At 40.3% G+C, this 13,381-nt stretch overlaps 2 protein-coding genes across 2 annotated transcripts; one reads left to right on the top strand and one right to left on the bottom strand.

The window, feature by feature from the left end:
* Nucleotides 1–548: 548 nt before the first annotated feature.
* On the bottom strand, nucleotides 549–2,364 carry clrn2 (clarin 2). Its single transcript, XM_076091854.1, has 3 exons — nucleotides 2,112–2,364; nucleotides 922–1,101; nucleotides 549–817 (listed from the first exon to the last, which is right to left on the bottom strand). The coding sequence occupies exons 1-3, from the start codon at nucleotides 2,362–2,364 to the stop codon at nucleotides 549–551; spliced, it is 702 nt and encodes a 233-aa protein (XP_075947969.1).
* A 1,935-nt stretch (nucleotides 2,365–4,299) lies between these two features.
* tapt1b (transmembrane anterior posterior transformation 1b) lies at nucleotides 4,300–13,381 on the top strand. Its single transcript, XM_076091441.1, has 14 exons — nucleotides 4,300–4,511; nucleotides 6,028–6,158; nucleotides 6,258–6,376; nucleotides 7,365–7,527; nucleotides 7,645–7,780; nucleotides 8,305–8,402; nucleotides 8,494–8,563; nucleotides 8,741–8,821; nucleotides 8,986–9,095; nucleotides 10,148–10,207; nucleotides 10,686–10,754; nucleotides 10,838–10,914; nucleotides 11,021–11,193; nucleotides 11,836–13,381. The coding sequence occupies exons 1-14, from the start codon at nucleotides 4,337–4,339 to the stop codon at nucleotides 12,087–12,089; spliced, it is 1,716 nt and encodes a 571-aa protein (XP_075947556.1). The 5' UTR covers nucleotides 4,300–4,336; the 3' UTR covers nucleotides 12,090–13,381.

Here is a 13,381-nt window from a genome sequence, read left to right as displayed (position 1 = left end):
TCTTTAAATGATGGCCAGAGTGACTTTTTTCTTTATAACAGCTGACTTCTCTAGATGTGAGGGACTTTTTATGACCAAGATAAAGTAAATAAAAGGGAATAAAATTAATTGATGATTAGAAATCTCAATCTGTTTATGGAAGATGGTATACTCTACATACATAAGCCCACAACTCCCTGTGAAATAAATGATTCACGCAAAGCTGTACACTTTCTATCAGGGATCAAGAATAATTACTATAAAAAAAAAACTTAAAATCTCAAACAAAGACTAGAGACTTTAAGTGAACCATAAAGTGACTGAAAAACAGATCAGTTAATGACATTCTATACATATAATGAAAACTAATAAAACTGAAAAAATAATGATGTATTTACATTTTGCAGCTATAGACAGAATATATCCAGCACAGGATGTCCAGAATGCAAAGGGTACGTTTGGGATGCAGGACTCTTGGCACTGGCACAGTGCTGGTTTCACTCTGCTGTCAGTCATTGTGGTTTCCTCCAGTCAACCACCGGTGATGTAAATGCTCCTTGGTTGGTCCTTCAGTAGAGCAGGTCCAAAGCAGAGACGGTGGGTTCTTCAGGTTTCTTGATCTCTGGTTTGGGCAGTTTGATCCGACTCATGGCAACCACTCCACAGACGGCAAAGTGAGTCGCAATGCTGCCCACACCCAGCCAGAAGGACCAGTCCAGGCTGTCGTCCAGAACAACCAGCACGAAGAGGTTCTCCCGATGATTGGCTACCCGCTCGGTCAGACTGTGGTGCCTCACGGCTGCCAGGAAGCACAGCATGCCCAGGGCACCGAAAAGAGCTGGAAGAAAAATAAAGAGGTGAAGTTCAGAAGCACCAGGAAGTGAAGCCAGCAAGGAAAGAAAGGGAGATTCTGAGAGAAAGAGTAAAAGTTGCCTCACACACCAGCAATGAAGTTCCACAGGTAGAGGCCTTTGTGCCCTTTGATGCTCTGGTAGGGAACTTTGCGTGCGTTGTATATGCAGAAAGACAGACTGACCAGTGCGAAACCCACAGCCACCAGCAAGAACAGGATCACCATCATGTGAAGGCCGCCATTCAACGCCCGCACAAGCTTTGGGAAAACTAGGCCGAGAAGAAGCACAGATGAAAAAAACAATGCAGAATGAAGCAAAATGTGGATGCAGCTTTGGAGCTTATGTGAAGATGTGAAGATGTTATATAATTTTATATGTTTATTATGATATTTAATAAACTAACTATCTAGCAAAACTATCTCTGTTTGCAGCAGTAATGTGTCTTGTGATGTTTGTTTCTTATCCTTTGAATTAAAAAAGAGAGCTTTAAATATTGTTTATATGGAGTTTATTTCAAGCAAAAATGACCAACATTTATTTAAAAGACGCCTTTTAAAATAAATATAATAATAATTAATTATATTAAAAGATGTAATGAACTTACGATAACTCAATTCTAATTTAAGAACAAATGGGTATTGGTGAGATAAGCCCTAAATATACAGTTCTCCCTATAGCTTTACGGCTGGAAAAAAAGCATGTTATACTGTCTGATAGTATAATATTCTATAAGTTATATGTTTACATTTAATTAAATACTCAATCCAAGACTGTGCTTTTTATTGCTGCGCTATTTCATCAAATAGACATATTCAACATGTCTTGTGCATCAATTTGTACACATTTACCCCAAATGTAGCCTGATATATCTGGTGTGTTTGAAAGCTTTGTGATCTCCAGGACTTGTTTGCTCTTAAAATCGGTTGCAAGTTTGCTTTGTTGGTTATTAAATGTGATAATATCATGTTGTGCCATCTGCATATATTAGATGTTATATGTGTCATTTTCACTGTTAAACAAACTCATGTGACCTCAGGAAGAATAGTCTTTCTGATAGGTAATGAGAATCTAAAGAAACAATCCACTTTGAATAATGAATGTACATTTTTGACTGCATTATTTCGCAATTCAATGGTATTTCATAATATTACATATTTGATCTTTATTTTTTTATATTTCTAGAAATAATTGTCTTTATTCAATAATATTTTTAATACACTTTGTGTGTAGTCTATCTAGTATTAGAATAAATTAAGAGAGAGCAGTATTTGATCTTACTGTATATTTTGGAGCGCCTGTTGCCGAGCCCACACTTCTTGGTCTTTCCTCCCTGGAACAAGCCGTAGTAAATGTCCCCGATGAACTGCTCCAGCTCCGGGTTGGACGCGTTCACTATCTCCGCCCCGGTTTTACACAGGATCCGTCCGGTGACCCACCGCTCCGTGGACAAGGCCACGACCAGGAGCACTACCGAGCCGACACAGAGCACCGAGGCCACCGAGAAGGTTATCCGTTTCCACAGCGAAGGCATCTCACGAGCCCATGGTGCCCCGAGGAAGGTAACACGACGCCGGGCAGCGATCGCGCAGCGCACTCAGCGATCACCATGAGTTTATTCTATAGTTTGTAAGAAAAAAAAAGGTGAAATTAATCATAATCTGTAGTTATTTCTCTGAGTAAAATGTCGCGTGTATTTGTTATGTGAGTCTACAGAGGAGGAGAAACCGAATCTATGGTGGTCAAAGAGATCCGTTACCGGGAGAAACTCTATCCCTGCCCAGTGCGCCTGAGTCCCTCCCTCTGCACTCTCCTCTTTATTCACCGGACGAATTAACCTTTGCTGTCTGGAAATGTATCACGATTGGTGTTAATAAGATCATGCAAGCGTAGTTAATGGCGTCAGAATGACTGATGGGGTGCTCTGTAACACCCTAAAGGTCGGGTCAGAGTATGAAACACAGAGGGGCCAATGAGTTCAGACTCGGGTTATCCTGTCTCATTCTTGCACAATCCACTTATTCATTATGGGTTATCTGCAATTCGTGGTGTAAAGTAATGAAGTAGGCTTCATTTACTCCAGCACTATATCGAGCAGTGTCTCAGGCTGTCTGTGGGGCAGGAGCGAAAAACAATTAATAGGTTTTCTAACTATAGGGCAGTGACTGCATTACATTTTCTCCATTGAAAGGGCATGCAGCCCTTATTCATCATACTCATCATATTATTCACGAAGGATATTTTTGTACTTTCATTTTGTTATTGTTGTGTTATCGTTTATAATGGATTCCTTTTAAATTGTTCTGCTATATTGTATATTTTACTTTATCATGTTAATGTTATGTTATATTGTATATTTTGATACTTTATCTTGTTATTGTAATGTTATCATTTATAATGGAGTCCCTTTATATTGATATTTGTGTGTTATATTGTATATGTTGGTAGTTTATCTTGTTATTGTAATGTTATTATTTGTAATAGAGTGCTTTTGTATTGATATTGTCCTTTTTCTAAATGTTTTGGTGTAATTTATTATGACGCTGCAGTGAGTATATCTCATTGGCTCTCTCTGTCGGGGCAGAGCTCCTCCACCACACACATGTACAAACACACTGAACTCAGTCAGCATAGAGCAGACTACTTCGCTCGTTACTGTTGGTACAATAAAACATTGGCAAATAAAAAGCCAATACTTAATCAATACAGAGACAAAGCAGCCAGGTGGACAGAGGACAGGAGGAGTCACACAATCTGATGTCTATGTTCTTCATGATTATTATCATTCATAAACTTCACTCAGGAATGGTATATTTATTTTATTGACATTTTAGATTTGTTTCCAGTATTAATGACTTGTTACTTTGCTGTTGTAAACATTACTGTTACTTCTTTATAAACAATATTTAGTTATATACATTATGAATAACAACTTCTAATCCTGTTCTGAACTTATTTGTTTTTAAAATTCAATATATGTTTTTACTAATACATTATTTAGTTATAAAAAATAACTGAATATTGATAAGAGTAGCTCCTCCTTGTATTAATAAAATCCTAAAGATACCTATTCCTAAAGACCACTGTAGTTCTCCAACATGCTTGGAAAGGGAGGGTTGAACGGAGGGGTTGGTTGTTTACTTTAGCCTAAAATATGTCAACAAGGCAGGTAACATACACTTACTAATCACTTCCTCAAATATTAGCAAATTCTACTTTTAAAAAACACAAAATTGATCCCACTACATATGTCGTTGCTCTGTATGAATATTGTAAATCAATGCATTTATTGACGACTAGTTCTGTCTCTCTGTACCGATTTCTACCAATATCTACGCTTTCAAATTGCCCCCCAAGCACTTCCAGTAACTATCTGAAGTTGCGTTGACGCGACTCTCTTCTTTATACGGCTCTGGTTGTACCACCGTATAGTAGACGTAACGACGTCAGAGCGTGTGACGCAGATGTCAGTCGCTCAGTTCATCAGATGAGACCGTTTGGCGAAGATGGCGGACTCGCTGTCGTCAGGTCTGGGAGAGGAGCAGGAGAAGGAGAAGGAGAAGAAGGACGGGGAGAGAGGCGGGAAGGCTGCCCAAACAGAGAAGAACGACGGAGTCACAGAGACGTTGGGTTTTAACGATAAAAATGGCGGCAGTAAGGGCAAGAAACGCAACCTGTCAGGTGAGAGCTAGCCTCGATGTTACAGCCCACAGTTTGACAGCGCTAGCTAGCTGCTATTCATTTATTCAACGTTGCTGGCACACCAGTGTTTGGTGTGATAACATTACTGCACTCTATACGTGGTTATCTGCTGCGCGAGTACGCAGTTACAATATCAATCAGTCAACAGTTAACGTTACTGAGTCTCTGCAGCTTTGGGCGCTGCTCCGAGTTTGCACTTTGAGTAACGTTTAAGTTACGTTATGTGGCTAATTTATTGTTTTTGTCATGCAAATAATTGCACTGCTGCATGTAAACACGCACGAGTCAAATAGGCCAGTTTTGCTTTCCCGTCAAAGAAAGACGTGCTGTCTCTGTGTCTCTGCACAGGCGCATTCAGAAGTGCTGCTGAAGAGGTAACGTTAAATAGTACGGACAGAAGTATGTGGACACCTATCTTCACATTGTGTTCTTTTGGCCCGGGGCTGCTGGTCACGGTTGACTAGGCTTCTTGGTTCTCACTAAAGCACTTCAGTGATTTAGTCTTGCACTTCCACAAAGGTTTAACTGATTCAAAGACAGCGGTCAAAATAGGCCATTTCAAATCAAACATTTTGAGTTCACATAGTAGGAAAAGCGCAGGGGATAAATATCCTGACTTTCTTTACCCTCTACTGTGTGTCAAGCTTTGGAAAATGTTTGATCTCTACTCTTTCCATAATTCAACTTGATATAGCTTTTCAATTCGACCTTTCTTCTTAGTAAACACCCACATATGTCAAACTCCTCATGTCATAATGCAGGCTCAAAAGTTTAGAATTGAGACCCAACATGATATAATAACCAGAGGGGAGAAAGCTCCTTTAGTGCCATTAAAAACATTATACAACTGTTTTCACAGGCTCAGTAGTACTCTCAGACCAATACATTTTGACTATGAAATATATAAGATTGATGCTGTGCCCCTAAATATGCTGCAGGACACAATCATATTTTAGACAATAGTCTTCTTCCAACAATGGACAAAGGCAGCGAAGCCCATAACGAAACGTTTTTCGCACTTTGGTGTTGAAGAACTTGAGCCTCATTCAACAATTTGGGGATGAATTTCAACCTCAACTGTGAGCCGGTACTTATCACCCAACGTCAGCCTGGATCAAAAATTCCTTGGAAAACTTCACCAGTTCAGTGAAGGCTCTTACAGTAGCAGGTTTATAGTTTTGAATGAGATGTTCAGCAACAACATATGGGTGTAATGTTTGCTCATATGTCTGCTCATATCGTGAAGATATTTCTTATCAATGCAAATTTATATGGTTTATTATTAGTGAAGGACTCTCCTTTTGTTTGCAGTGAGAATACAGGCACCTGCTGTTAACCTGTGAATGAAGTCATCAAAGCGTTCTGGGATTGTAGTAATGTTTTATCACAAAGGTGTGAGACATCATTGGCATGTGAACTTCCCTTAGAAGGTAGCAAATGTCTGTGTGTGTGTGTGTGTTTAATGCTTTGCCTTCTTCCCCAATTCTGGCTCTAGACTTGTCTCTGGTCAGATTTATAACCACTGAGCTGACCAGAGGATACTTCCTGGAACACAATGAGGCTAAATACACCGAGCGCAGAGAGCGGGTCTACACCTGCCTCCGCATCCCCAAAGAGCTGGAGAAGGTAAACACACCAACAATTTACTGAGAGATTTCTTTGTACAAGTCACAGATAAATGAATATTCTCCTTCTATGTGTCTGACTTTTGTTCTCTCTCTTTAGTTGATGACATTCGGCTTCTTCCTCTGTCTGGATGCCTTTCTCTATGTGTTCACCCTGCTGCCCCTCAGGGTGATTCTGGCCCTTTTACGGCTCCTCACGTTGCCTTGCTGTGGCCTCAGGTGAAGTATATATTTGGGTATTAGGGATGCAAATTACAATAGGTTTCTTCAATTGATCATTGGCCACATTAAACCGCTCATAGAGTTGAATATACACCCCAATTAGGTCTTTCAACAAAGACCTATTATGTCCTTCCTCTGTGAAATTGAAGTCATAAAGGGAGACTGCAAATATTATTAATTCTGCCTAATTTCTCTGAATTATTGAGTCTATAAAACATCAGAAAATAGTAAAAAAAATGTCATTAAAACAAAACCAGCATGAAGATATTTAGTTTCATGTAATGTGCTACAAGATAAAGCAGCAAATCCTCACATGGAACCATCAAATGTTAGTTATTAAAGAACTACTTAAACCATTAAGAGATCACCAAAAAAGTTGCATATTAATCTTCAGTTGACTGAATATTTGAGCTCTAAAGGGAAAGTTTACCCTTCGTCTGAATGTGTCTGTGCATCTGTACAAACCAGCGCTTGTCAATCAAAATGATTAGTCTATACATTTTTTTTTGTTGATCAATTGAAAATGAACAAACAATGTTGATAATTGAGTCATGTCGAGATCAAGTCATTTATCAAGCAAAAAGCTCTTGTTTTCACTTTCTCAAATGTGAGGATTGGCTCCTTTTTCTCTATTTTGATAACACTGTAAATTGAATATCTTTGAATTTTGAACTGTTAATATTATTGACCAAATATTTACTGGTCAATTTAAAAAAAAAAAAAATAATAATTATATAAGAAAGTAATGGTTACTTGCAGTCCGGTATTAATACACACAGATTTGGTAAATACTTTCTCGTGTTAATATCAACTTTTGTAAACAGAAGCGATCAGTGCAACGCTGTTCTTAACCTCCTGGGGGCAGTAGAGCTCCTTCTGATTCTGTTCAAAGGGACATAACCTCTTCTGTTTCTTCTTTTTCTTCTCCAGACTTCTTCCGTGAACTTTTCTTCCGTGTGTAATTTAGTTTTTGTGTGTGTTTTAGTGGCTCCCGCCTGCTCCAGCCAGCTCAGGTGTGTGATGTGCTGAAAGGCTTCATCATGGTGCTGTGTTACTCCATGATGAGCTACGTGGATTACTCCATGATGTACCACCTTATCAGGGGACAGTCTGTCATCAAGCTGTACATCATATACAACATGTTAGAGGTACACACGGACGATACTGCAATAATAAAATGTATAGCTCTTGAACGTACCGTACAGTGAGCCACCAACTCATCCGCTCTCTTGCCTCCTCTCGGCCTCCCCCTGTTGTGTCGTCAGGTGGCGGACCGCCTGTTCTCATCATTCGGTCAGGACATCCTGGACGCTCTGTACTGGACGGCCACCGAACCCAAGGAGAAGAAGAGAGCGCACATAGGCGTGATTCCTCACTTCTTCATGGCTGTGCTCTACGTCTGTATCCTCACTGAGAGAGACCTGTCTACACGTGTATTCCCCTACACGCATACACATATGTAGTAGTACATGCATGAGAATGTGTCAGTCTGGGATGACAGGAAAATGTTAATTTCTCAGTGTTTGTGACTGTAAACTGGCAGATGATCTTCTTAGTTTACATGAAAAGAATTATGGGTTAATTAAGTGTTTTTATTTTTTACTGTTCTTCTTGTCTTCTGTGATAGTAAATCAAACATCTTTAGGTTTTACACTATTGGTCAGACAACAAAAGACATTTAAAGCTGTCAACTTGGGCCTTGAGAAGCATTTTTCACTTGCGTGGTGCATTTTATTGACGAAACATCGAGTCAATTTATTGCAAATAATCTGCTGATGAATCAATAATGTTGCAACGTCACACAGCTTTACTTCAGACGATTTGAACGTGCATTATAGTGGACGCACATCAGAATGAACACGTGGCATGATTTGCTTTACTGTAGCCCTCAGCGTAATGTTTTCCTCAGCAATGTTTGTGTCTAGTTCTCCATGCCATCCTCATCATGGTTCAGGCCACCACTCTAAACGTAGCGTTCAACTCCCACAACAAGTCCCTGCTCACCATCATGATGTCAAACAACGTGAGTGTAATGGACACAGAAACATTTAACTCTCTTAAAAGAACGTGCTGCATGAGCTCAGATATGATATTTTGGGGTTTTTCTGTTGCAGTTTGTGGAGATCAAAGGAAGCGTGTTCAAGAAGTTTGAAAAGAACAACCTCTTCCAGATGTCCAACAGTGGTTAGTGTTGAATGATACCTCAAAAAAAATACGTGCCACAAAATCAGCGGTCTGGATATTTTGTAACTCAGCCCTTGAAGTTGGTGATTTGGTACAAGGTAAATTTATGGAATCGAGCTGAGCTGCAGTGAGTTCAAAGTAGGTTAATCCAGGATTGTTTTTGTTTTTTTCCCACAGACATAAAAGAGAGGTTCACCAACTACATCCTCCTGCTCATCGTCTGTCTGAGAAACATGGAGCAGTTCTCATGGAACCCTGGTACCTAACGCAGCGCTGATATAATGTAGCATCACTGAGATATACACCGCTGCTTTATCTACATGACAGACGTTACATCACGCTTCTGAGTGTGGCCCAGCAGTGAACTGTCATGTATAACTCATGTTCTATTGACACTAACTAGTTTCTATCGTTGTTTTTAGACCACTTGTGGGTGCTGTTTCCTGATGTCATCATGGTGATAGCCTCAGAGGTCGCCGTGGACGTTGTGAAACACGCCTTCATCACCAAATTCAATGACATCAGTGCTGATGTGAGTCCCTCTTTGCGTGCATACTTTCACAGTTTATCCGTCAGGTTGTGGTTACATGTAAGTGTGACGGCTAAGGGAGCAATGCTGTTGTTTTAAAAGACATGTCGACCAAGAAGAGCACATTGATATTAATGTTATTACAGGTCCGTCTTACAGTCCTCATCGGTGGATAAAGAAGGCCCAGTTAATGGACTTTTTTACATTTTGTACTGACAGACTTTTAGCTGAGTCACTACATCTATTAACCAGGCATGCCATGTACTGTATCGGTACCATGTTGACAGTACATTCAAAGCCACACTATTGTCATTAATAAATATCGATATTGCAACACAAAAAAGTTAATATGACAAAGTGGCACCACACTAGATCTCTCTGTGACCCTGAAAAAGTTAGATTTTTGGCATTTGATGGCAGGGGTTCAACAGCTTGTAGCGATGTCTAACAATGCCAGTTTTGGATGTGGTTGCTTGACACTGAGCAAAAATCCATCTGCTGACGAAGACAGTGAAATGCAGTCGAAAGCTCAGGAAAAAGCTAGTCAGTGGACCTTAAATTCAGATTATTTTGTTCATCTACTTGTTAAAGGTGAATGAATGTTTGATCTCCGCAGACTCTATTCTGTTCCACTCCACTGACTTACACCAGGTGTGTTTTGTGTTTTACAACCTGGTGATTTGTTCTCTCTCGTTTTGATTTCCTTCAAGGAGTTGTTACTTTGCTTATGTAACGGAAACCAACACCACAGGAAGGGATTAACCCCTTTTATCTCTAAAGTGTCAAACCCAATCACACACTCGCACTCAGCGAGCGTTCAAGCTCTTGTGTGTCCACGCTCGCTCACTTAATCATGCTATGCACATTTTGTCTTTTTACGCCGGCTTTATCAAAATTCAATTTGACTTATTCCATTCATACTGTACCTTCCCTATATATTTACAAATACATGATAAACATAATCAGATACTCCTGACATTTCAACAATATCAATAACTGTGTATATTTGTTTGATATTTGTAAATTGGTGTGTTACCGGTTGTGTCCTTTTCCAGGTTTACGGAGAATACAGAGCCAGCCTGGCCTTTGACCTCGTCAGCAGTCGACAGAAAAATGTGAGTAAAATATGTTCAAATATCAGATTATCCTCCAAACTAGAATCTGTTTCTCAAACTTGGGCTCAGGATCCAATGTGGGGTCGCCTGTTGGGGACACAGGAACAGGATTCATACTTGTCTTAAACACTGTACTTCGTTAAAATAATGTGTTTTTATACTGTATATCGTCATTCTTATATAACCAAACTCTGATGCGGCATTCTCCTGAAAGAGAATGTAAAAGGACATAATATGTCTTATGTAAATTTATTAAAATTATCTGCACTTTCTCTAATTGCACGGGTCAAATTAAGTCAAAAGGATATTAGTAACTTTTGTTTAGAGACAGAATGCCAAACAGACATTGATATTTACAATATTGAGGAAATGTCCTCTTGTTTTTCCTAATTTGATTAAATATTGTTATGTAGTGACTAATGCATTGGTTGCGGAAGAAGAAGCGTGTTGATTGTTGTTGTTTTAAATGTGCCTCCAGGCTTACACAGACTACAGTGACTCAGTATCCAGAAGAATGGGCTTCATCCCCCTTCCTCTAGCTCTGCTGGTCAGTCACTGCTTATGAAAATATCCTATTGATATTGTGTGTGTTCATCACTTATCTGATGATTTGTTTCTTTCTTTCTTCAGTTGATCAGAGTAGTAACCAGCTCAGTGAAGGTCCAGGGTTCGCTCTCCTGTATGTGTGTGCTGCTGTTTTACCTGGGGTAAATGTCAAGTGCTCTTTTCCAAGTTTTGAACACATTTGCAGTGTTTTGGGTGTTTCTTATGTAGTTTTTTTCACATATTCATGTTTTGTGTGTTTGTGAGCAGGATGATCACTCTGAAGGTGCTCAACAGTATCGTTCTGCTGGGGACGTCTTGTGCGTTTGTCAAAGAGGCCAACATGGAAGAAAAGCTCTTCGACCCTCCACCCTCCGTTGTCTCCAGCCGCGCAAACTCCAGAGCTCACCGCACCAAACACGTTCCCACTGCAACACAGCAAGGTGGCACTTTCTCTATCTCTATGTTGCTAAACAGCTAAATACAGTATTTAGTAGATCCAAAATCCCGCCCTCGTAGTTAAGATAAGAGAAGACGTTCTTGTCTTGGGCAATAATGCTACACACAGCGTAGCCGACAAGACAGTTGGCTACGTTGAAGACGCTATGTTTTTATTGTTTCCAGCTGACCTGTTAAGTTGGTCTTAAGCATGCACTTGATGACTGCATTCATGATATTGAGCTGGAAGTCTGAGGCTCAAGCTGCACATCCCTGGAAAACTCATCCTCTTCACCAGTGGATGATCCAGATATGTAGATAAAGAAACAGCATTGTTATTATCACAGTATTTCAGTGTCGGCTCATTCAAACATCGTCCTGTTTGGCTGCTTGGCTTGTTTATGTTTCAAACAGTGTGTTTTAAATTTTAACGTTGCATAAGGTTAGCTTTCATGTGAAAATAAAAGAGTAAATAAAAGCTTGTCAGACCGGCCGTGACTAGTTACAGTTGGTAAGCTGTACTATGCTTGTAGTTTAGCTGTACTATGGTTGTACTATGGCTGTACTATGATTGTACTTTGAATGTATGGATAGATGGATGTTCCCCCTGCTTCTTGTAATAATATCTACCACTTTCTCTCTCTTAGAACCCACAACCGACAAAGGAGAAACATCACTGGCAGCAGACAGTTCTCCGCCTGCCAACACGGCAGAGAGCTCCGCCCCAACGCTCCCCAAGAGCGACTCGGACGCATTCCTGACCACGCCGGACGAGGAGGACGAGGACAAAATCATCAACGCCAACACGGGACTGGAAGGGGACAGACTTGAACACCGAACGCCCAAGAAAGATTTGCTGGAAATAGACCGCTTCACCATCTGTGGCAACCGAATAGACTGAATGCCACATAAAACCAGCAGTCAGCGTGTCCTGGCTCAACAGCAAGGTTCAGGGAGCAGACACGGGTCATTGAGCACGAGCTCAGACCTGACATACCCCTGAAGTATTTATTTATTTATTACTGACAACCAGCCGAGGCATAAAGCTGTTACTACAAAGCCTCGCAGGTCCCTTCAGATGCTTCCGTCTGGTCCAGTCGGTACCTCGTGAACTAAGTAGACTCCGAGGACGGGTCTCGGTTGTGACGACGATTGTGAGATCTGGGGCAGAGCGCGAAGAGAGAAACAAAAACTGCACTTGTGAAATAGTGCGATGTGGGTCGCTGTGTGATCTAAGGAACACGGCAGCTGGACTGTGCGAGTACGTGTTCAAAAGCACAAGCTTATGTGTACAGAGTTGTTTTTAGAAAGAACAAAACTTCTTTTTTTTAAACTAAGTTTTTATGAAGAATCTCAGATCTTTTTGCTAAAATCGACCTGCAGGTAATGGCCGAAATACACGGAGCCCGGCCGAGGTGCCACACGTCTGCTGTGACCGAGTGCATCCATTACAATCAACTGAAGCTGCAGGTGTGGCACTGCTCATCTCTATTTTTACACAACTTTTTTTTAATACACGGCCCAAAAACTACTTTAAAAAACAAGTACATCGGTTTAAAAATAGTTTAAAGAAATACCTCATTGTACCGGAGACAGTGCGACATTACAATAAATCAATCACATCAAAGTGTTTCTCGTGAACCTGTAGTTAAAACAATCCAGTTAATTAATTCAGCACCAGTTAATAATCAACTGCATTATATAATTGGCAAAACTCAAAGTGAAGCTGTCACACGACCACATGCTAGACGGAAAAAAAACGTCTCAGCCTCGTCTCTGTGACGCGTTGCGTCCGTGCCCCGTGTATTTCTGCCGACTCACAATCACATCAACACATTGTTGAAATCTCACACTTGCTCTGCAGACACACATTTTAAAGGATTTTATTTTAAAGTATGTTATAAGCTGCCAGGAATGGCTGAAGTTACAGTCTGGTCACAGAGGCGACTTTACCTTTTAGACACGGGGTAAAAAGTTTGGAAGTTTTAGTATCGAGCTGTTGTCTTGATATTGTTACTTTGAAGCACTAAGATAAGATGGCGCCTGTTTGTAAAGGCAAAAGTATTTATTTTGAAGTGGACTCCAAGCCAGAACAGTTTGGATGATGTATCTTTTTTTATGTGAATTTCTTTTTCTTTTCTTCAATATGCTATATGTGTACACTCACCATTCAAGCATGTAGCCGACAGATAA

The sequence above is a fragment of the Anarhichas minor genome, unplaced genomic scaffold (assembly GCF_050575085.1).
Source record: "Anarhichas minor isolate MPS153535 unplaced genomic scaffold, ASM5057508v1 ptg000014l, whole genome shotgun sequence".
Classification (NCBI taxonomy): Eukaryota; Metazoa; Chordata; class Actinopteri; order Perciformes; family Anarhichadidae; genus Anarhichas; species Anarhichas minor.
Note: the sequence above shows the minus strand (reverse complement) of the source record. Positions and strands in the feature narration are given on the sequence as shown.